Source organism: Osmerus eperlanus, chromosome 15 (genome assembly GCF_963692335.1).
Source record: "Osmerus eperlanus chromosome 15, fOsmEpe2.1, whole genome shotgun sequence".
In the NCBI taxonomy this organism is placed as follows: domain Eukaryota; kingdom Metazoa; phylum Chordata; class Actinopteri; order Osmeriformes; family Osmeridae; genus Osmerus; species Osmerus eperlanus.
In genome coordinates, this window is record NC_085032.1 from 12,959,103 (window position 1) to 12,980,383 (window position 21,281).

Sequence of the window (21,281 nt, forward strand, 5' to 3'; positions counted from 1 at the left end):
GAAAAGGTGCCAGTGTGCCTGGACTGACACGTGCCTGGGAAACAGTCCCCCAGTCCCCTCTCACATGTACACTGTTGACCTGTCTGTGTGTCAGCCTGACTCTCTACTGACCTCTCTCTCTGCTAGCCTGTCTGACGCCTAACCTGTCTGTCTGCAGGGTAATCAGCTGTGAGGAGGGAAGGCTCTGGCGGAGTCATGGAACGCTGCCTTCATGGAGTCCTCAGCCAAGGAGAACCAGGTGATTTCCTATTGGGTAGAAATGCCTGTTTTATCCAGTCGACCCATCGAGAGAGAGACCCCTAGGGAGAGACCCAGAAAAAGAGAGAGCTGCTAATTGAATATTTCAGCCTTACTCTACAATTAGCTTAAACCTAGCAGTCACCACCAGGAATACATATTCTTCACACTCACATACACATACACACACACACACAGCACCCAAAGAGCATACCCTGATGGACATAGGGTTGATGTCAGCTGCTGGGTCATATTGTCATCAGGCCTCTTGTAAGGTTGTAGTATGACATTAATTCTTACCTGTGGCGTGTGTGCGTGCGTTTGTGTGTCAGACGGCGGTAGAGGTGTTTAAGAGGACCATCGTGGAGATGGAGAAGATGGAGAGAGGAGCCCCGCAGGGTCGGACATCCTGCTCCTTGATGTAGACCTGACCTCTGACCCTTAAGGCCTCTAACCCACTCCTGGACTCTCTACCCCCCCCCCCCCTTCCCCTCACCCAGACACTGGGACATCCCTGCACTTGAACTGACTGGCTGCCTGCCATATTCCTTCTGTCAAAAATGATAAAAGAAAGAAAATAACTTTGTTTTTCATTTTTAAACAATGTGTAAAAAAAAAGAAGAAAAAAAGAATATATTTGTTGTAATTGTTTTCCATTCTCCAGGCTGTTGTTTTTTGGGGGAAGGGGGGGGCACTACTATGGCACTACTAATGCCAGCTGTGGGCCTTACCCTGTCCCTACCCTTCACAGTAGAACCTTCCATTTTACTTTGACTGTTTTCATTAAAGGAGCTTATTGTTTCAGTACAGAGTGTTGTTGTCCTTGTGACGATGTTAAGGATGAAGTCATCCAATAAGATAACACACAGCCTCTACCTGATGTTTTAACAGCCTTAACCCTAGCCTCTAACTCAGCCTCTACTCTAGCCTATAACAGCATCTACCCTGGCCTCTAACATACTGTAGTAATTGCCCCAGCCTCTAACATACTGTAGCCTCTATCCCGGTCTCTGGCACAGCTTCTATATCCTGGGTTTCGTTTTACTGCTACGTAGTATAAAGATTAAAGTATGTCCATCCCATTAAAACTGCTGTGTAAATCAATATTGTCTCTAAGTGCTGTTGCTGCGTTGCCTTCCTCCGGCTCAGTAGAAGCACTAGCAGGATCCGGCAGTTCTTCTAGGAAACTGTAAAGGGATAGAATCAGAATTGTGTTTAATCGGTCACAAACAAGGAATTTACTTTGGTGGGCAGGTGCATACAGTGAACATTTAAGCAGGTGGGTAGGTGGGTAGGATACCTATGACAACATTATGTGCTACCTCCAGTTCAAATATTTCACGTCTGACTGGGATGACGGGCAGGTGATGACATAATCACCTGCTGTCCATGAACACACGCATACAGATAATTTAGTCTGGCAGCTCATAGTAACTCCCAGATAGACAAAAAGTGTGAGCGTGTAGTACAACTATTACACCTGGTTACTATGGTTACATCACACACACCAAGCCCCCTCCATACAGTGCAGACACCAAACCATAGTAGAAGCCCCCCCCCCCCCCCCTTTAATGCCACAAAGCCCCATCCTAGCAGATTTCTTTGTTGCTGCCGTGCTCTGTCCTTTGGGGGTCAAACCACCAGCATCAGCACTGGGCTTGAACAGAATGTGCCCACCCAGCACTCGCTTTAAGCCCTCCATTGTGGGCTCTTTGTACCTCCTGCCTCGCGATAGCCCCATGCACGCGCTCGCCCGTATAAATTGAGGTGTCCAACTTTTTCGCTGTTACACTTTCTTACTTGTGGTGAGTTGGATAGCATCCAGGAAAATGTCGCAGTACTCTGGAAAGGTGAGTGGGTCTATATGAACACACACATACTGCAGGCCAGCGAGACAACTAGCACCACTAGATTAGCCTCACTTACCTGTGGAGAAGCAGTGAAAAATGAAAGGATGGAGGGAATGTAGTGAAAGGAGAGCTGGTGTATAGGTCAGTATTGATTTATCTGACATTTATCTGCCTGTTGGACCACTGCAACACACACTGCAGAAGAGAGAAAGATAGAGGGATGTGAGCTGAAATGACCAGAGAATGGAGGAGAGAGGAGAGAGAAGAGGGTCCCACAAATGTATGAGTGTGATGGGAGAGTTGAAGAGGGAAAGATGGCTGGAACTATGGCTGAGATGGATGTTTTGCTTACAGGTTTGTCTGTTTTGTTTCATAAGGGTTAAAAGAGGATTTTTTAAAATAACATCCTTATCTTTGATTAGAGGACGGCTCTAAAAATCGCATTTGAAAGAATCATACATTTAGTTTGGTCAGTTGTGAGATACTGTTGTGTCTGCTGTGCGGACAGCTAGCCTTAACTCCCGGTTGCTCCTGACCACTCACACAATACTGCCACCCAGGGGCAAGTCAACAGCACAACACGTATTTCACCTTAACCACCACACACTGGTGTGTATGGTCGGTGCGCATGTGTTTGTGTATGGTGTCTTTATGTGTGTGTGTGTGTGTGTGTGTACATTTATTCTGTTTGAATGTGAGAATTTACAAAACGTGTAAACTTATACAAACCCTTCCATCTTCTCCCCCCTCTCCTCTCCTTCTCACCCTTCCTCTTACCCATCTCCTCAGATCACCTTTTACGAGGGCAAATGCTTCACTGGCAGGAAGCTGGAGGTCAGAGGGGAGTGTGACAACTTCCAGGACCGTGGCTTCATGAACAGGGTCAACTCCATCCGTGTGGAGAGTGGAGCCTTCATCTGCTACGACCACCCTGACTTCAGGGGCCAGCAGTACATCCTGGAGCATGGAGAGTACCCCGAGTTCCAGCGCTGGAACTCCCACAACGACCACATGGGCTCCTGCAAGCCTATCAGGATGGTGAGAGACATGGGGAGCAGGTTGGGATGATGAGGCTGGAGAGGAAGCTGGATGGACCTCCTGAAATGACACGCACACTATCATCCTGAATTGTTTCTTTAAAAATATATATTGTTAGAAGTACCACAAGTTGTCTCCCCTCACTCGGTCTCTCTCTCTTCGTCCACCAGCATGGAGAGCACTACAGGATGGAGCTGTTCGAGGCCTGTAACTACTCTGGCCAGTGTGTAGAGATCTGTGACGACTGTCCCTTCCTCCAGAGTCGTGGTTTCTCCAAGAACTGCATCAACTCTATCAGGGTCTACGGAGACGGAGCGTGAGTCAGACACACACACACACTGAATTATACACACACACACAAGCACTGACTCATACACACAAGCACACAAACACAAGCACTGACTCATACACACATCCCCCCCAAAAACATGTACATTCACACACGCATAAAGCCCCACCAGCACGAGGTCTGACAGATATGAACCATGTTAACTGTGTGTGTTCTCCTCTGCAGCTGGGTGATGTATGAGGAGCCTAACTTCCGTGGTCGTATGTACATTGTGGAGAGAGGAAACTACTGCAGCCACAACGAGTGGCAGGCCCAGAACCCCAACATCCAGTCCATCCGTAGGGTCGTCAACTACTTCTAAACCCTGACCCCGACCCCCCCTGCTCCCCCGCCACGGACTGTGACTTTTATCGCTCTGATTTAAAATAAAATGTTGAAAAAAAAACAAAAAAATACTATAATGCCTTTTTTTATTACATTACCCTGTGTTCGTTTCATGTGAGAAAGGATTATGGGAGTGGGAGTTCTTCCGCACAGTTCTGGATGAACCACAATTGAGTTTCAAGAATTCAAAACACACCTTCTGATCTTAGATCCTACCTGACCACCTCAGACTGGAAGCCCTTCAGTCTACTAGCTGAGGTGGCCGTCCCAACCACACAACTCTCCCCAACACTGGCTGTGAAGTCACTCAACTGTGGTGTAAAAGAAGGCTTACGCATATTCCAATTAGCCAAACCAGGTTTTATTGAACATGAGAAGACTTCTACCAATCAAATGTGAATGAAATGAAAGGCAGCATGAACTATGACATCACTCATCATAATAGAACTGAAAAACTAAAACACAGCACGACCTCCATTAAAAAACTGAAATTGTTGAAAAACACAAAAAAGCTTTAGATGTCAGGATATGATTATACAGTTTTATAAAATAACTGTATATATTTTATTAATTTTTTTACTAATTTGACATTTTCTCACATGGAGGACTGCAGATGCAGAAACACAGAAGAGATCAAACCAGACTACTGAGAGAATCGTTTCTAACAGACACTGCCTGAACACAAGCAGGAAGGGAGGGAGAGAGGGAGGGAAAGAGAGAAGGGAGGAAGGAAGGAAGGAAAGAAGGGAGGGAGGAGGATTTGAGGCATCTTTAAGAGTGTTCAAACAGGACCAAGGTCTGAAACAGGACAGAACAGGTGAACATTTAGATTTATTGCTAGAAGGCAGAGTCACGAGGTGTGTGTGTGCGTGCACATGTGTGTGTGTGTTCAGCTTCCAATCCTGTTCAGCAAGGATTTCATCTGGCCTATGAGGTCCATCTCCTCCTCCAGGGTGAGGTCCAGATAATCCTCCTCATGTCTGGGAATGTCCTCCAGAACCTCATTCACCAGGTCCACATCCATCAGGCTCTGTGACACACTGGTGGAGCCTGCAACACACACAGTAGAATCCTGAACGTGCCAGGTACCTGGTGGAACTGTGGAAGGCCTGTGTGTGTCTGTCTGTCTGTGTGCTGTGTACCTGCAGAGTCGGTGGATGTGCTGGCTTCATCAGAGGCGGAGGAGGGTGGGGAGGGGGAGAGCAGCTCTGGGGGGATCACCCCGCCGTGGTCCAGCAGCAGCCTGGTGGCCTCTGGGATGTCCCCCCCCACCAGCCTCAGCGCCGCCTCAGACGCCTCCCTGCCGAAGCCCAGGTACTGGAGCTGGAGCGAGGCACGGGACGGGTCACAGGCCACACACAGAGGAAGATAAGGCAGAAGCTAGTTCTGAGGGGCGTGTCCTTACCTGTTCCACCAGGTCTTGACTGACAGGCTCCTCTAAGTTGTTATTAGTGGACTGGTCCGCCTGGGCGGAGTCAAGGAGAATCTGAGGGAGGAGCAGCAAGGACCAATCAGAATCATCAGGGTAAATACAGCCAATTGGCACAGAAGAAACACAAAACACAGCAGAACAAAACGCTACTGAGACACAATTGAAACACTATGCAGCCAGTGGACTGCATAGCTGTAGACGGTCAATAGAGTAGAGTCCTCTGCTGGCCTTCTAGTCATTAGAGAGGATATGAGGCAAGGAGAAGACAGTAAAAGCCAGGAGTCTGACCTGGTAGGCCTGGTCCACGTTTCCGTCTGCCTGCTGGAGGGCTACAGCTGCATCTCTCTTACAGTAGCCCAGCTCTCTCAGGGTGGAGATAGCCTCCACTCGCCTCCTCCTCTTCTCCCTCTCTTCCCTCTTCATCTCATCACGCTCCTGAGAGGGACACGGACACACACACACACACACACACACACAAACACAGGGATGTAGTACACATCGAATAGGTGGACCCAAAAGATAAAATATAGAAGAGCAAGTAGAAATGAGAGGATGGAAAGGAGGAGCAGGAGAATCAGGGGAAACAGGAAGAGGCGTTGTAGTTCTTTCAGTTCCTTGCCTACCTGTCTCCTGTTGCTGATGTGCATGGCGGCCTGGTTGACGTTGCCCTGGCAGGCCCGCAGGCCCAGGCGAGCCTCCCGCTCAGAGAAGCCAAGAGCCAGCAGCTGTGTCATCAGGTCTGGGTCCGTGACTAAACGCCTGTACAGGTCCTCCGCCTGGGGAACAACACGGTCTGTGTTAGGGTGCAGTCCTGTGGGGTTGGGTGTGGTAATGTGAGGTAATCCCAGTGCTTGGTAGTATGTTGTCGTGTATACCTTCTGTAGTGTGAGGGCAGCGTCTCGCTCTTGCCCGTCCAGAAAGAAGAGAAGACTCTGGAGGAGGTACATCCTCAGGAACAACACGTCCTCACTTCCTGTGTTACCCTGGAAACACACATAACCACCTCACTCACTGTATCACCCTGCTATCCAGCATGTGACGGTGAATCTGAAGGTGAGGCAGGGTGTAAGGGTGAATGTGAGGGCAGGGTGTGAGGGTGAATGTGAGGGCAGGGTGTGAGGGTGAATGTGAGGGCAGGGTGTGAGGGTGAATGTGAGGGTAGGGTGTGAGGGTGAATGTGAGGGTGAATGTGAGGGCAGAGTGTGAGGGTGATTGTGAGGGCAGGGTGTGAGGGTGAATGTGAGGGCAGGGTGTGAGGGTGAAGGCAGGGTGTGAGGGTGAATGTGAGGGTGCGGGCAGGGTGTGAGGGTGAATGTGAGGGTGCGGGCAGGGTGTGAGGGTGAATGTGAGGGTGAGGGCAGGGTGTGAGGGTGAATGTGAGGACAGGGTGTGAGGGTGAATGTGAGGGCAGGGTGTGAGGGTGAATGTGAGGGTGAGGGCAGGGTGTGAGGGTGAATGTGAGGGTGAGGGCAGGGTGTGAGGGTGAATGTGAGGGTGCGGGCAGGGTGTGAGGGTGAATGTGATGGCAGGGTGTGAGGGTGAATGTGAGGGTGAAGGCAGGGTGTGAGGGTGAAGCAGAGGAGTCTTCACACCTTGATTTGCAGCAGCCTCTGTTGCCGTTCTCCATAACACTTGAGGAAGCAGTCCTCTGCCCTCTGTAACCGCTGCCTGCCGTCATCCAGACAGCTCAGGGCCTCCAGCGCTCGATAGCACCACACGATGTCCAGCTGCAGTACTGCATAGTTATCCACTGTACCCAGCAGAGCGGAGCCGCAGTGACTACAGAGACAGACAGAGAGAGAGACGTAAAAGAGATGTAAAAAATGTAAAAGTAGAAGATTTTATAGCTGTAGGGACATACTACAAGAGCTTACTGTAACAAACTATAGCTGACTTTATTTACACTGATTACACTTATTAACACTGGGTTGACCCAGACTATGTATGATTGATTCATTAATAACAGAGACTTACTTAAACTGGTCATCAGCCTGCAGCAGGTGACATAGTGCAGCTTCATACTGCTTCCTCTTCAACAGCGCTCGGCCCTTCTCGTGGAATCCCATGGCCAGGATCAGAGCCTAGACACACACACACATTCCTCATAAACATTTAGCAACTGATCCTTATGTTAAACCATTCAATCGTGTGTGTGTGTGTGTGTACCTTCTTCTCGCTGTGAGGGATGTTGAGAGGGTTGCCCTTCTGGTCTGCTATCTCCAGGAAGGGTGTGGTAGCTGGGTCTTCACTGCCATCTGAGGACAGCACACCACAAGAATACTGACACGCCTCCAGACACGCCCCCATACACGCCCCCAGACACGCCCCCAAACTCAGGAGAACACTACAGTGATCTCACCTCCCTTAGGAGATAAGTTAGGAGGTAGAGGTGACCTTTGTTTGGACTCACCTCTCTCTGAGAGGATCTGGAAGCCTTTCTGGGTCCTCTGAACGCTCTCGTTCTGAGTCTTCTTCTTCTCCTCCTCATCTGCCATCTGCTTCTTCTTCTGTGGTTCACTCACCCTCAGTACCATTACCTTACTGTTGTTCTTCACATTCTGCTCATTCAGATGCTTCTCTGTGGGGGTGGAGGGAGGGGGGGGGGAGAGAGAGAGAGAGAGAGAGAGAGAGAGAGAGAGAGAGAGAGAGAGAGAGAGAGAGAGAGAGAATGAGAGAGAGAATGAAAGGTAGAAGAGAGTGAGAACTTAACATTGTATTATGTATGTACGTCTTCGCAGATGCTATTAGTATAACAGTGACTTTACCCGGCAGCAGTTCCTTCCCATTTAAGATCAGCTTGATGTACTGTAGGCCGTGAATCTCAGCAATCCTGCAGGGAAAACAAACCGTACAGAGTAACAGAATGGCTGTGACACTGACCGCACACTAAGCTGACAGTCTTCTGCTGTAACCAGGCCAGCTGCTGCTCACCTGTCCATCACAGACTGGGTCAGGACATCCAGTCTGGTCTCCAGATAGTTCTTTTTGGAATCCTGAGTAGGGGAAACAAAAGGTTTGGTTAGTTAGCAACCATATGACTCTCTCTCACACACACGCAGAAAATTGTATCTCTTTTCAGTTTATTTTTCCCTCATCTGCAGCTGTCTCTCTCCTTTTCTTTGTTTTGCTTTCTCTTCCCCCCCCCCCCCCCCCCAATTGTCTCTCTTACACAAACACCACCCAACATCTTCATTCCGTTTTTCTTTCTCGTTCTCTCACCTTCCTGGCATCCCTGGGTAGCAGTAGTTCCAGGGTGGCCACACAGGTCTCTCTGTATGTCCTGTTCCCCATTCCTTTCTTCACGGCCAGACCCCTGATGTTCTCCAGAGCTTCCTCTACCTCTTCCACCGAAAAACACACAACGGGAGCATAGCGCTCAGCCAGCTCCTGCACACACGGAAAAGACAGACATTGAGTTCAAAATATAATAGGGCTTAACCCTCGTGCTGCCTTCGGGTCACATGACCCAAAGGTTCATAACGAACCATCGTTGTGTTTACCCAATTTTACCCAATACAAAACCAAATAAAAATAATTTTCTTTTAACCTTCGCAATGTGGGGGGTCTGAGACAGCCCAACGGTTAAAAGAAAATGCTTCACTTTGTTTTTGTATGCGGTAAAGTTGTCGCAATACGACGGTGGGTCACAATGACTGATGGGTCAGAACGACCCGAAGATAACACAAGGGTTAATCGTATTAGGTTAGTCTGCAAAGTTGATTGAGGCCACTTCACCCGACATTCAGGACGGATAGCTGAGGTACATAGCTAGCTACCTTTAGCGGCTGGAGTCCGGGTTTGTTGTCTTCGGAGGTGTACGGTGGATTCCACAGCTGTATTTTATCTTGCTTCAGATGGTTGATCAGCTTTGCTTGGATGTGTTGCTCCGCCATTCTCCAAACTGTGGAGGACACAAAAGAGAAACTGAAAATGAACCATGAAAGACCCGGAAATTCTGCTGACGTTGTTAATAGGAGATATAAAAAGCACCTGTTCCCACTGAACTGAAGCGTTACGTACTAGACTTCGTTAGCATGGAGTTTGCTAACTGGGACACTTGCTTTTCAGAAAGGACTCTCAAACATCATAGTCATATAGTTATATTCTAACTATTTGACATTAGCTGACAGTGATAGTTTTAACTGAAAATTAGTCTTACACAGAAGGAATTGAGTACACGGCGAAATATAGCTGAATGACTGACTACATTACCTTTTGTCGGAAGAACGTGCGTCTGTGACGAATGTGTTGTTTTGTTTTTGTCGCACTGACTTCTTCCGCAGTACGGCATTTCGCATGGTCCAATCTTCCTTCTACTGGGAACAAACGCCACAACATGCAGATGCGTGGTTCTTTCTAGTACCGTTCTTTTCTAGTATCTTTCTAGCACATTTCTATGGGTTTATGGATGTATTAATTTCATTCCTGAATAAAATAATTATGCAAAGAAAAAGAAAAAAATACAATATTTCATGTTGGATTCCTATGTTTTAAATATAGACTTCGCTAACCCCATAGTGAGGGTATTTAGCACGCTAGGCTGTTTGGAAAGTATACTGGTGCCTCAACTCAGTGTGAAGGATACAGAACTTCCTATTTTCCCTCCATTGTCAAGTTGTCAATCAGCTTTTCAGCCCAACAACATGATCATGATGACAACACGTTAAATCACACCTATAACAATGCAAGTTAAACAACTTCACCTTTATCTAAACATTTATAGTCTGGACCAGAGGTCATGATAACTTCCTCGACAAGCCAGTTGGGGCGGTACACATTCCATCAGTCTCCATGACTACCTGCATCTAAGGTACTACCAGATAGCATACCCCAACCTAGCAGGACACAGAACCAGGAAGTGTTATGCAACTTCAGAGTCTGACAAACAAAAGCAGTCCTACACCAGCGCTTGAACCTAGATGCAGTAATATTTATGTGGATATTTAATACAGAACAGTGTTAACAGCAGGTTACCAGTGGTGTGTGTGTGTGACAACAAGAGGCCTGAAACCAGGAAGGTCCAGAGGTCATAGGTCACAGTTCAGTCCTTTAATGGAGGTTAAGTGTGAAACATGGATTTATTCCTATGAAAACCTGTTTGAGTCATATGACAACATCCAACAAGACTAGGTAATCAAATGACACATCATAGAGACAGCCTCATTGGAACCTACCAGCTACAGACAATGGCTAGTCCAATTTATATAGTATTAATCCATAGAGCAAGTGCATTCATACATATATACCTACATTTATATACACATATATGCATACAGTTATATAAGGTGCTTTGCCACACAGTCTTCCACTGGAGTTGTCCCCTTCAACGGTCTTCCCAGCAGGTAGAATTCTCTGGTGAGTGGGGCTAAAAGGAAGAGTACAATCCCAGCCTTTTAGCTGCCTCAGACTTGGTCAGTGTCTTCCTCTGTGGGAAGGGGTAATGGTGGGGTGAAGCAGAGGAGGGGCCGAGCGGGTGGGCCCCACCACCCCGAGAATGATGGCTGCCAAAGCTCAGCTGCCTGGACAGGACAGCCGGAGCAGAGGACTTCCTGCTGGATCCTCCAGACACTCCGCTGTCCAGCTCTTCAGAAGATCCAGAGGTTGAAGCCCCAGAGGGAGTCAGCTCCCCAGCCGAGCCCCGGGACTGACCCTCTGACAGGGGGGACGGGGAGGAACAGGGCGTGGAAGAGACAACGCTGGGACAGCTGGGATTGAAGGTGGTTTGTTGCATGGGGGCGTTGTTGACCAGGCAGGTCCGTCTGTGCATGCCTAGGTGTGAGTGCCAGGGGCCCTTCTCCATGTCGACAGAGGAGGGGGACTGGGAGTCCTGGTTTGGGAGCCCCCACCTCTCAGTGGAATCCTCCCCACTCCCCTGGCTAAATGGGACCACACTGACCATGGAGCATCCATCTGTCTCCACTACTGGGGCTGGGGACAGGGGGAATTGAGGGTGAGGGATGTGTGCAGGATGTGTGGGCAGAGGATGATGGATGTGTGCATACATTCAGGAGTTATATGTGCAGAGTGTGTGTGTGTGTGTGTGTGTGTGTGGGGGGGGGGGGGGGGTAGAGATTGGGAGGGACAAATGCGGCATAATTGGTGAGTATTAAATAGGCCTTGGGTCAGACAAAAGCTTCCTGTTTAAGACGCGAAAATACTGGCTTACACAAAAACGTCAATTTGAAAATCAATTCGACACCATTAATAACAAAGCTGGATTGAGGCATGTCAAATTTGTTCTGTGACACCTTTTAATGTATCTTAAGAAATGCATTTAGTTAAGCACTTGTTAAAAATCATAAAAGCGATAGCCTAACTGCTTTGTAGCGTTTGCCCTATGCTAAGCAACCTGGAAATCGACGCCCAACTTTCAGACACAACATGAAGTTGCGCACAACGTGCTCAAATCACACATCTAATTAAGTACATACCCTACTAACAGCAAACTTACCTTGTCTAAATAAAACCACCTGAGTTTGTCGCTTTTGCTTTTCTCTGGTGCACCGGTACTGTTCTCTGAGCAACGTTATATCCATTCTGCTCCGCTCCTCCGTCGATTCAGTTTGGTTGTCCTCGTCCACGAGGCGACTCACGTCCCCGGTGGCAGCTTCACCTCTAATAATATTCCGTGATCTAATAGGTTCCCAGGAACACGACGAATCTGAACAGCAGCAAGACATTATCCTGTTTGCATTGGCCCGAGTATAGATTTTATTTCACATCTGTAAAAGATAAGGCAGAATATTTTGTCCTTAGCTCTGTCTTGAGCCAGGCTCTCTTTACAGTGTGGTGTTCTGGGCTGAATGATGTGCAAACATTTGAGGACAATTGAAGGTGGACCTTTCCTGTGAAAACAGAAACGTTTACAGTTTTTTCGCTAGTTTACTCTCTTGCAAGAGGTGGAAACAGTTATCTAAAGGAGGAGGGGAAAATAATGAAGATACAGTTCAATAAATCTGCACCTTACCTCAACCAGTTTTAGTATAATCCTAATGAGTGCCAGATAAAGTAATTGCATTTGTATAACCTGTGTTTAAAAGCTGTCTTACCTAGAGGCATGTGGTTAATGTGGTTTAAAACATGTTTGATGATTTAATAGGAGAGAGGGAAAAAAGAAAAAGTTCATTAGAGAGGGCGGACCAGAAAGAGAGTATACTGGTGTTGCTATAGTTTGAAAGCCATATGTTGACACAGCAGGATGTTGAAGTAGAGGGTGAGTCCTGGTACTAAATGATGACAGGAGAGCAGGTGACATTACTCAGGTGTGTGTACGCCATATCACAAGTGTAGAACAAGGTGTATAACCGCCCTAGAACAGGTGTTTCACAGGTGTATCCCAGCCACCTGATACTGAACGGAAGGTATGGATAGATGTGAAGCGTTCTGACAGTTGTTACATAACATAATTGGCTGGAAAGTAGGTGCTGCAAATTTAGAAATTGATATTCCACTGGGATTGAACTGTTAGTGTTGCTAAACAACTCTGAGGACATTACACACATGTTTATAGGCGACAAAACGTTTCATTTTTTCACCGAAAAAAATCTCATGATGACTATATTGGTATATCTGATGAATCAGCCTGTTTTGTATGAAAGTGATCCATGGGATTCCTTCATTTCCATGAATTGTTCCGCAAGTTTCCTGTTGCTGCCAAGAGACAGGCCTGCAATCTCTCTCTCTCTCTCTCTCTCTCTCTCTCTCTCTCTCTCTCTCTCTCTCTCTCTCTCCTCTCTCTCTCTCTCCTCTCTCTTTGTCTCTGTCTCTTTCTCTTTCTCGCTTTCTCTCTCTCTCCCTTTCTATGTCTGCAGTCGAGTCTGGAGATTTTTCAAGTTACGGTCTCTTTAAAACTTTAACCCATCACGTCCCGTGGGGAAATCATCTCGGAGTAGTTCACTGTTTACGTCGGTGTCTGCCATGGCGCAGAATTCGGATTCTCTGTACCTGGGATTTGACTTCAGCACTCAACAGGTATGTGCACACTGCTGTTCACCTGCTGCGTTATGTGTGTCAAATAATTTCACAAGTAGCACCTAGTCGAAAATGAGCAGAGCATGCGGAAAAAGTACGTGAAGTCTAACTAAAAAGCAGCTGAGTCTAGCTGTATTCATTTACTGGGTCTACACTACGTGAATTTCAGCAGTGACACTCTGTTTCATTAACGTTTTACTGCTTCAACTTTTCTGACCCTCACATATTCAGCACACAGCCCAAACAAAACAGATAGTTGTTGTGTGTCTTGTAAACTAAATAAACAGACATCATTTAGGTATATAGCGTGAGTTTAGGTCGCTAACCCATATGGTCTGACTGTCTGCAGCTCAAGGTTGTGGCTATTGACGGAGGGCTGAATGTGGTGTACCAGAACAATGTCCAGTTTGACCGTGAGCTGCCCGAGTTCAGGTAATGACTAACCTGCAGCAGTTTTAAATTGATGTTGAAATATTGTTTCATAACCTCCTTTCTGCCCCTTTCTCTTCCAGGACCCAAGGAGGAGTCCATGTCCAGGCTGACAGACTGACGGTCACTTCCCCAGTCCTTATGTGGGTGAAGGTAGGGTCGTGTCTTCCATAAAGTTGCCCTCCAATCTCTTGGACGCTTCATCTGTCATCTGTCTCAGACCTAAAATCGAGGTATGAGTTGGTAAAATATTAACTTTGGGATTTCACCTATTTACTGTGTGTCCTGCTGTCCCAGGCCCTGGGCCTGCTTCTGGAGAAGATGAGAATCGATGGATTCCACTTCTCCCATGTGAAGGCCCTCTCTGGGAGTGGCCAGGTCAGTGTGGGAGGTAGACCTGTATGTGTGGCCCCTTCCCCCAGGGTGGCCATTTGACATCCCTTTAATGTCCCTGTGTGTGTGTGTGTGTGTGCAGCAACATGGCAGTGTGTACTGGAGGAGAGGATCCAGCCAGACCCTTAGACAGATGGAGCCTGGAAAGAGTCTGCATCAGCTGCTGCAGGTAGACGTCTGTCTGTCTGTCTGTCTGTTGGTCTATGAGGTGTGTGAGTGTAGAGTTATGTGTGTGTGTTTACAGTTGTATTTGTATTTGTAGAGTTATGTGTTTCTGGAGTTGTGTGTGTGTGTGTGTGGTGTGTCTGCAGAGCAGCTTCTCAGTGGTAGACAGCCCAGTGTGGATGGACTCCAGCACCACACACCAGTGTCAGAACTTGGAGGCAGCAGTAGGGGGCGCTCAGAGGCTGGCTGATATCACCGGCTCCAGAGCCTATGAGGTAGGCATGGAGACGTGAGAGAGTGAGTGAGTGAGTGAGTGAGTGAGCGAGCATGTGAACATGTGAATGTATCAAGGTCGGATTGACAGTTTTGGAGAATCATCTTTTTCACCCATCTCTCTCTCGTCACAGCGTTTCACAGGAAATCAGATTGCCAAGATCCACAAAACCAAGACTGACCAATACATAAACACCGAGGTAACATTGTGACTATTATATGTAATAAGAATGCATAAGGGCCCCTCTCATTGAAGTGTTCCCTTTCCTTCATTATCATTTCAGAGAATTTCATTGGTCAGTAGTTTTGCAGCGTCGCTGTTCCTCGGAGGCTATGCTGCAATAGATTACAGTGATGGTCAGTCCAGATAAGTCAGTCCTATGACATTAGATTAGATCACATTAGATCCGACTGTGAGGAGTTGGCCAGCTAACTGGGTGTTGTGTCCAGGTTCTGGTATGAACCTGATGGACATCACTTCCAGGACCTGGGCTCCACGCTGCCTGGAGGCTGTAGCACCAGGCCTGCAGGACCTGCTGGGAGATCCACAGTCTTCTACTGCTGTTCTGGTACCTGGGGCTGGAGTGCGGGAGCTGGGGGGTGGGAGGGGTGGGGTGAGGAGTTGAAGGGTTGCTTGTTGTAGCTGAGGTGTGTGTTGTCTCTGTTCAGGGCTCGGTCTCGTCCTACTACGTGTCTCGGTACGGCTTCTCACAGGACTGCAGAGTGGTGGCCTTCACTGGAGACAACCCAGGTAGTAACCCTGTGGCCCTGCATGTCGTGGTCTTGTCTCGGCCCATGAAAGCTATATGAAGGCTGTCTTATGTCTTGTTTCCTGTTGGCTCTGTCCTGTGCAGGATCCCTGGCTGGGATGAGACTACAGGAAGGAGACGTTGCTGTAAGTCACATCCACCTGTCTGGTCTTAAAATTAAGTGCTGCTCCCTTTGTGATGTAATTTTCCTTTAAGTGGTCCTCTATCCCATCTAATACATACATATATGTGTGTGTGTGTGTGTAGGTGAGTCTGGGCACCAGTGACACAGTGTTTCTGTGGATCACAGAACCTCATCCAACCATTGAGGGACACATTTTCTGCAACCCTATAGACTGTCAGTCCTACATGGCCTTGATATGGTACAAACACACACACAACACACACACATACTCGCTCCAAGGGGTTACTCGTGGAGACTGGTGTGTGTGTGTGTCTCTGTTTCCAGCTTCAAGAACGGCTCCCTGACCAGAGAACGAATCAGGAACGAGTGTGCTGGAGGATCATGGGAAGCTTTCTCCTTGGCCCTGCAGTCCACGCCTCCGGGTAACCACGGCAACATAGGTACCAGTGATGGCATTTTGGTGTACTGTATACTGCTTGCGTGTTTTGCCATTCAGGCTGTCTAATGTGATTGATCAGTGGTGTGACATGGGGGTGTGGTCTGTTTTCAGGGATTTATTTTGACACCATGGAGATCACTCCATCAGCAATGGGAGTTCACAGACTGGACAAGGACGGCAATGAGGTGAGGCGGGGGAGGGGGCGGGAGAGGACTTAGGAAGGAAGGATGAGGAGACAAGAGACCAGACCATATTTCTGAGTCAGTTAAGAGCCTGTGACCCCCCCCCCTCTCTCTTTCCTCCGCAGGCTCCGGGGTTCCCCCCCCAGACAGAGATCAGAGCTCTCCTGGAGGGTCAGTTCCTGGCAAAGAGGCTACATGCTGAGAGACTGGGCTACAGGATCAGTTAGTTCTGTTCTTCCTCCAATCCTTGTACTATTCTCTCTGTCTCTCCCCCTCTGTCTCTGTCTCTTCTCTCCCTGTCTACAGAGACACACAGAGAAATACTATGGATTTTTACTACTCCCTTTCTCAGTTCCAGGTACCAGAGTTCTGGCCACGGGAGGTGCCTCCTCCAATCAGGATATCCTGCAGGTCAGTGATGTCACTTCCTTCCACCTGGACATATACTGTATCCTGGTGTACAAACACTCTGTATCTCTCCCTCTCTCTCTCTCTCTCTCTCTCTCTCTCTCTCTCTCTCTCTCTCTCTCTCTCTCTCTCTGTCCCACCCTGGGTCATGTAAGTTACTGTCCTCCCTCCCCAGGTCTTGTCAGATGTTTTCAGTGCACCAGTCTACACCATTGATGTGGCCAACTCTTCCTGTCTGGGTTCTGCATACAGGGCCCTGCATGGTGAGATCGGACCTATGTGTCTATCAGGAGGCTCCTCAATTTTTAACGTAAACATGCCATCTGAGTATGTGTGTGTGTTCAGGCTTGGTTGCTGACCAGGGTGTTTCGTTCTCTGATGTGGTCCAGAAAGCTCCGGAACCCAAACTAGCTGTGACGCCCACACCTGGCTCACAAGAGGTACCATCCACTCGTTTTTCTCTCTCTCTCACAGACACACACACATCTAGGATTGCTGGCTGACTGGCTGTGTGTGTGTGTGTTTCAGGTGTTCCAGCTACTGTTGAAGCGCTACGCTGAGTTGGAGAAGAAGATTCTACAGGAGTCCTACCCCTGACCCAGCTTGACAAATCGGCTCAGCTCAACGTCCTGTCTTTGTACTGATTGGAGATGTTGTCAAGGGAAGAACAAAACACAGCAGTGTCTTTCAAGTCATTCCAACTGCCTCATTAGATGGAAGGAAGTTGTTAACTTGACTGATTTATTGGTTGTATGATTAATTGATTGATGCAGTCTGTACATGAGTCTTGTGAGATGGACCAACTTTTGTCATTTCAGGGTTGTGTGTGTGTGTGTGTGTGTGTGTGTGTGTGTGTGTGTGTGTGTGTGTGTGTGTGTGTATGTTTTGTATGTTCTACCTCTCTGTGTGAGAACACTGATGTTCTCACCAGTGTCCATGATCCACAATTACTAATGTTAGGATGAACCTGGTTAACCACACACCTGTATTCTGCAGCCTGGATATCCACAAACAATAAAATGTATGTATAAAAGCACATTGAGCTGCAATTCTTGTATGAAATGTGCTATATAAATATATGTGAGATGCAACTCCTTTCAGTAGCCTATTGTGATAGTGATATGTGTGATATGGACGCTCATACAAAGGTCAAAGGTGACTTGCTTTATTTAGGTGTACTTTATGCACCTGCTACCCCAGAAATGTGCCTTGTGGGAAAGTTTGAAGAGATTTATAGGTGTTGGTCTTTCTTTGCCTGTTAATGTTGATGTGTGATTAAAATATCGTAGAGTGACAGAAAGAGGCAGGAAGAAAGGGAGATGAGAGAAAGAGAGATAAGATTGGAAAGTGAAAAAGATAAAGTAGAGATGGACAGGTGGCATACTACATCCGGTAGCAACAGCATTGGATGCCATCTGCAGTTAAACACCGACGAAGAAGAAGAAAACACGGAAGAACAACAGGGACTCAGAAGTGGGCACGGTCCACAGTCTGGAGTTTGCGATCATGTCGTCAAGCGACGACACTAACGTTGTTGGAGGAGTCCATGGGCTTCTTTTGAAGCTTTATGCTTCTCTCTCGGATAGTGACTCTAGAAATGCAGCTTTGAAATGCCATGATATTATCGGGGATTTGGGGCAGGAATGCATGTTAACACAAAGCGAGAATGAACTTGGTAAGATTTCAGCCTTACCCCGCGCGCGGGACCTAGCCTAGCTGTTTGATTGTTACCTGTCTATCTTGCGTGTTAAAAAAAAGTTATATTATAGCAGTTTGCATGCTGTATATCTTGATTACCAGAAAATAGCCACTTGCCAAATAGGGTGACTAACCTCAGTGCTTCGTGCTAACGATAGCTGACCAATAACAACTTTAATGGTTAGCTAAATGGGACTAATCAGGCAATACAATATTTCTTTTGAGCAACTTTTTCACTTCCAGAAAGTTTCATTTGTTAATTTACAACGATAACCCTGCCCTGTCGTCTGTGATCTGTGAACAGTGCCACGCTGCGTGTCATTCATTTGTCCAGAACGTAAACAAAGCATGAGTTGATGCACTTGATTCTGGCGTCCCGCATTACTGGTCATACAGTATCACATGGCCTCGGGCATGTTCTTCAGTTGATTGCTTATTTTGGAAAGAATATCGGGTACATTACTTATGCAACGTATTTTCCTTCTAAGCTTTACAGACATCCCTGTTGCTTTCAAAAGAAGAGGGATTGCTCACTTTTCTAAAAAAATCTCTGGCATTTGACAAGGTATGCCTATGGATCCAGATATGCACCAATTTTATGATGGAGCATCGCTGGCCTTTAAACCTGTAAATCCATGCATTTTGATTTGCAGCTTGTGGACACAAGGGTAGAAATCCTCAGTCTTATTGAGAAATTCTTGCAAAGGATCACAGCAAGTGTCAAGAGCTGGAACAAGACATATGCCATTGATATAAGGGTATGGTATTAAGGGTGTTATGTTGCTGTTTTACATGGGCTCTTAGGAGCTTTGTAAACAGTCATGTTAAATAAAATATTTACTCAGTCAACATTCAGTCAATGACTTCTTTAGAATGTGGTATTTTCAAATCTAATTGTCCGTCTTTATCATTGTTTGGCCCGTCAGGATACGTGTCTGATTGTATATACGAAGGACAAATCTGCAAAATGCAGGGTTTCATCATTGGACCTTCTTGTCAAGGTTAGTCTTAGTTTAAACATAACATTTGGGACAACATCATCTCCTTCTACCCAAAGAAGAGTAAGAGACATATTCTGCCTAAAGGTGACCATCACACTTTCAGCACATTAGTTAAATAACATGGGCACAAAACAAGTTATCATTGTCTACTGTCACAGCTGACTCCAGGTTCTGCTAGCCTACTTCCAGTCTTTCCACTTTAGCTTAAATGACTTCCAACAGCTACTTCAAATACATTTTGCCAACTCATGATTAAGTTATTTGATACTGTGGCAGTCCTTTTTATTCTGTCATAATAATGTTTTTGCCATTAAATCCATTTACCTGGTTTGTAGGTTCTTTATTTAACAAAGGACTCCAGCATTGCACAGGATATGAAAGTTGGTGACATATGCAACAAATTCTACAGTGAGCTGTGTCATAAGAATAAACTTCCTGATACAGGTACAGTAACTATTACATAATTATGTTTACTCTGACCTTCCAAGTGTTCCATTTAAAGGAGAAAAAAAATACAATCAGTTTTTGGATATGTTTTGTGAAACTAGGCAAACATGGCTTAACTATGTGCCAAATATCATGTGCCAACTATCATGTGCCACCTTGAAAATAATTCGTACTGCGAGGGGGAAATTCATGGCTGGAATTTAAACGGCTTATTACCTTGTGATTAGCAATGTAGAACTACAGATCTTTCATAACTTTTTGTTGTACACTGATATAAATATAACTCTAAGACCTGTTGTCTTTATTTCAACAGTTCTTGGAAAAATCTATGAGCTGCTGGGAGTTTTAGGTGAGGTTCATCCCAGTGAAATGATCAACAACTCAGAAAAACTCTACAAAGCCTTTCTAGGAGAACTGAAGGAGCAGGTACAGACACTCACAGACATGTAGGATTAGTGCATCAGCATTTAGGCCTTTAGTTATGAACAATGCCATTGATCCCAGATTGATTTGATTATTTGAGAGAAGTCTTATTTGTCGGTGGGGAGACTTTTTGTACTGTCTTATTGAGTTTTGTTGTGAATTTCAGATGACCTCATTAACAAAGGAGCCAAAGCTGACAGTTGTAGCAGGATGTTTAAAAGGAATCACAGCTCTTCTGGTTAATTTCACCAAATCCACCAATGATGGTGGGTGTTTTTTTGTTATCATAATAACATGTTTTATATGCAGCGTTTCCGGAAGCATTTTTAATTATTATAACGATGCGTACTTTTTCCTTGTATAATAATACTTTTTCTGTGTTTCTCACTTGCTTGTGCAGACCCTAAGACATCGAAGGAAATTTTTTACTATGCCATGAAAACAATCAGTCCCCAGGTACTCTTTCAACAATCCTATGCAACAAGGTTTCTTAGGTTTGAGATGCATGCAGTGCAACTCATAAAGCCTTCAGTAGTTTCTGCATCACAAACTGTATTCTTGTTCACCAAACTGTAACAGTAATATCTTTACAGACTTAAAATTCAAATGTTACTGGTTCTTTATTTTGAATGTTATTTCTGTCAATCAGCTCATCCATTTCACTTTATTGTGTTTCTCTTGTAGATGGAAATGACACGTTATGCTGTCACCATAGGTAAGATTCATCATCATGTCAGGGTTTGAGCAAAGCAGCCATGTTTCTCCACTGACCCCTGAATTGCCTCCTTGAGGTTCATGAATGTGTGTTCACTTGTTAGCTGTTTTTGTCTTTTCTCACAGCTGGGCTCAAGCTGTTTTCCAAGCATGCTAGTCAGCTAAGTAGCAGCTTCATGGAGCATTATAAAGCTTTGTTTGAAGTCATGTCCAAGCTGTGTGGACACCTCAACGCAGAAATTAAGAAGACCAGTTACTATGCCTTGGAATCCTTCCTGAAACAGGTTGGCATGGTTATTGTTGTTTTCTAATTGCACCCAATGTTCAGTTTGTGTGACTTCTGGATTAATTATTTTCAGGTTGCAAGCTTGGTGGCAGAGAATGTGGAACAACATAAAAGCAAGCTGAAGTTCTTCATGCAGAAATTCTGTTCCATAATCAAGACAATGGATTCCTCACACAAGGAGCTCTCCATCGCTATCCGAGGATATGGTTTCTTTGCTGCTGTATGTGTTTGTTTTGCCTCCTAATCCTTTTTTGACTGAACTGACAACTGTAGTTGCATGGCTACAGCCACAGTCCAGTCCAATTTAGATTAAGACCATTTCCAACAC

At 46.2% G+C, this 21,281-nt stretch overlaps 5 protein-coding genes and 1 long non-coding RNA gene across 8 annotated transcripts in view; 4 read left to right on the forward strand and 2 right to left on the reverse strand.

Moving 5' to 3' along the window:
• Window positions 1-38: 38 nt before the first annotated feature.
• On the forward strand, window positions 39-1,044 carry LOC134034922 (uncharacterized). The gene is made up of 2 exons (XR_009932287.1): window positions 39-238; window positions 570-1,044. It is a non-coding gene; the product is annotated as an uncharacterized LOC134034922 (long non-coding RNA).
• A 920-nt stretch (window positions 1,045-1,964) lies between these two features.
• crygn2 (crystallin, gamma N2) lies at window positions 1,965-3,867 on the forward strand. The gene is made up of 4 exons (XM_062479629.1): window positions 1,965-2,087; window positions 2,877-3,125; window positions 3,296-3,441; window positions 3,640-3,867. The coding sequence occupies exons 1-4, from the start codon at window positions 2,067-2,069 to the stop codon at window positions 3,773-3,775; spliced, it is 552 nt and encodes a 183-aa protein (XP_062335613.1). The 5' UTR covers window positions 1,965-2,066; the 3' UTR covers window positions 3,776-3,867.
• Window positions 3,868-4,094: 227 nt separating this feature from the next.
• On the reverse strand, window positions 4,095-9,588 carry nub1 (negative regulator of ubiquitin-like proteins 1). 2 transcript variants are annotated; one of them, XM_062480007.1, is made up of 15 exons: window positions 9,443-9,588; window positions 9,007-9,131; window positions 8,450-8,617; window positions 8,162-8,223; window positions 7,996-8,060; window positions 7,641-7,808; window positions 7,397-7,485; window positions 7,205-7,311; window positions 6,823-7,009; window positions 6,106-6,213; window positions 5,854-6,006; window positions 5,519-5,665; window positions 5,204-5,284; window positions 4,941-5,121; window positions 4,095-4,848 (listed from the first exon to the last, which is right to left on the reverse strand). In XM_062480007.1, the coding sequence occupies exons 1-15, from the start codon at window positions 9,519-9,521 to the stop codon at window positions 4,688-4,690; spliced, it is 1,881 nt and encodes a 626-aa protein (XP_062335991.1). In that variant the 5' UTR covers window positions 9,522-9,588; the 3' UTR covers window positions 4,095-4,687. The 2 variants fall into 2 exon arrangements, with proteins under 2 accessions (XP_062335991.1, XP_062335992.1); XM_062480008.1 differs by lacking the exon at window positions 9,443-9,588 and adding an exon at window positions 9,221-9,431.
• A 308-nt stretch (window positions 9,589-9,896) lies between these two features.
• Window positions 9,897-12,035, reverse strand: LOC134034902 (uncharacterized protein C9orf152-like). The gene is made up of 3 exons (XM_062479597.1): window positions 11,682-12,035; window positions 10,980-11,158; window positions 9,897-10,925 (listed from the first exon to the last, which is right to left on the reverse strand). Exons 1-3 carry the CDS (start codon window positions 11,908-11,910, stop codon window positions 10,596-10,598), a joined length of 738 nt encoding a protein of 245 aa, XP_062335581.1. The 5' UTR covers window positions 11,911-12,035; the 3' UTR covers window positions 9,897-10,595.
• Window positions 12,036-13,061: 1,026 nt separating this feature from the next.
• On the forward strand, window positions 13,062-17,455 carry xylb (xylulokinase homolog (H. influenzae)). 2 transcript variants are annotated; one of them, XM_062479455.1, is made up of 19 exons: window positions 13,062-13,201; window positions 13,551-13,633; window positions 13,714-13,783; window positions 13,928-14,008; window positions 14,106-14,233; window positions 14,268-14,463; window positions 14,596-14,661; window positions 14,746-14,818; window positions 14,912-15,030; window positions 15,131-15,212; window positions 15,316-15,356; window positions 15,478-15,593; window positions 15,680-15,795; window positions 15,906-15,979; window positions 16,102-16,198; window positions 16,329-16,387; window positions 16,560-16,647; window positions 16,730-16,824; window positions 16,913-17,455. In XM_062479455.1, the coding sequence occupies exons 1-19, from the start codon at window positions 13,148-13,150 to the stop codon at window positions 16,979-16,981; spliced, it is 1,707 nt and encodes a 568-aa protein (XP_062335439.1). In that variant the 5' UTR covers window positions 13,062-13,147; the 3' UTR covers window positions 16,982-17,455. The 2 variants fall into 2 exon arrangements, with proteins under 2 accessions (XP_062335439.1, XP_062335440.1); XM_062479456.1 differs by having other exon boundaries at window positions 14,106-14,192; window positions 14,335-14,463.
• A 373-nt stretch (window positions 17,456-17,828) lies between these two features.
• Window positions 17,829-21,281, forward strand: part of prkdc (protein kinase, DNA-activated, catalytic subunit) — a 29,779-nt gene continuing 26,326 nt past the window's right edge. The window contains exons 1-11 of the mRNA XM_062479725.1: window positions 17,829-18,059; window positions 18,571-18,647; window positions 18,736-18,840; window positions 19,009-19,083; window positions 19,419-19,527; window positions 19,844-19,956; window positions 20,120-20,219; window positions 20,354-20,409; window positions 20,638-20,668; window positions 20,794-20,951; window positions 21,027-21,173. Of these exons, the coding sequence (XP_062335709.1) occupies window positions 17,891-18,059; window positions 18,571-18,647; window positions 18,736-18,840; window positions 19,009-19,083; window positions 19,419-19,527; window positions 19,844-19,956; window positions 20,120-20,219; window positions 20,354-20,409; window positions 20,638-20,668; window positions 20,794-20,951; window positions 21,027-21,173 (1,140 nt within the window). The 5' untranslated portion in view covers window positions 17,829-17,890. The remainder of the gene's footprint in view (window positions 18,060-18,570; window positions 18,648-18,735; window positions 18,841-19,008; window positions 19,084-19,418; window positions 19,528-19,843; window positions 19,957-20,119; window positions 20,220-20,353; window positions 20,410-20,637; window positions 20,669-20,793; window positions 20,952-21,026; window positions 21,174-21,281) is intronic.

Coding starts and splice junctions, on each gene's coding strand:
- crygn2 (XM_062479629.1), top strand. CDS start 2,067: ATGTCGCAGTACTCTGGAAAG. Junction 2,088..2,876: donor TGTCGCAGTACTCTGGAAAG/GTGAGTGGGTCT, acceptor CCATCTCCTCAG/ATCACCTTTTACGAGGGCAA. Junction 3,442..3,639: donor AGGGTCTACGGAGACGGAGC/GTGAGTCAGACA, acceptor TCTCCTCTGCAG/CTGGGTGATGTATGAGGAGC.
- nub1 (XM_062480007.1), bottom strand. CDS start 9,521: ATGCCGTACTGCGGAAGAAGTCAGTGCGACAAAAACAAAACAACACAT. Junction 7,809..7,995: donor TGGGAAGGAACTGCTGCCGG/GTAAAGTCACTG, acceptor CCACCCCCACAG/AGAAGCATCTGAATGAGCAG. Junction 5,666..5,853: donor ACATCAGCAACAGGAGACAG/GTAGGCAAGGAA, acceptor TGTCCCTCTCAG/GAGCGTGATGAGATGAAGAG.
- LOC134034902 (XM_062479597.1), bottom strand. CDS start 11,910: ATGTCTTGCTGCTGTTCAGATTCGTCGTGTTCCTGGGAACCTATTAGA. Junction 11,159..11,681: donor GGTGGTTTTATTTAGACAAG/GTAAGTTTGCTG, acceptor CCCTGTCCCCAG/CCCCAGTAGTGGAGACAGAT. Junction 10,926..10,979: donor GCATGCACAGACGGACCTGC/CTGGTCAACAAC, acceptor AGCTGTCCCAGC/GTTGTCTCTTCCACGCCCTG.
- xylb (XM_062479455.1), top strand. CDS start 13,148: ATGGCGCAGAATTCGGATTCTCTGTACCTGGGATTTGACTTCAGCACT. Junction 16,199..16,328: donor GAGACTGGGCTACAGGATCA/GTTAGTTCTGTT, acceptor TCCCTTTCTCAG/TTCCAGGTACCAGAGTTCTG. Junction 16,825..16,912: donor CCACACCTGGCTCACAAGAG/GTACCATCCACT, acceptor TGTGTGTTTCAG/GTGTTCCAGCTACTGTTGAA.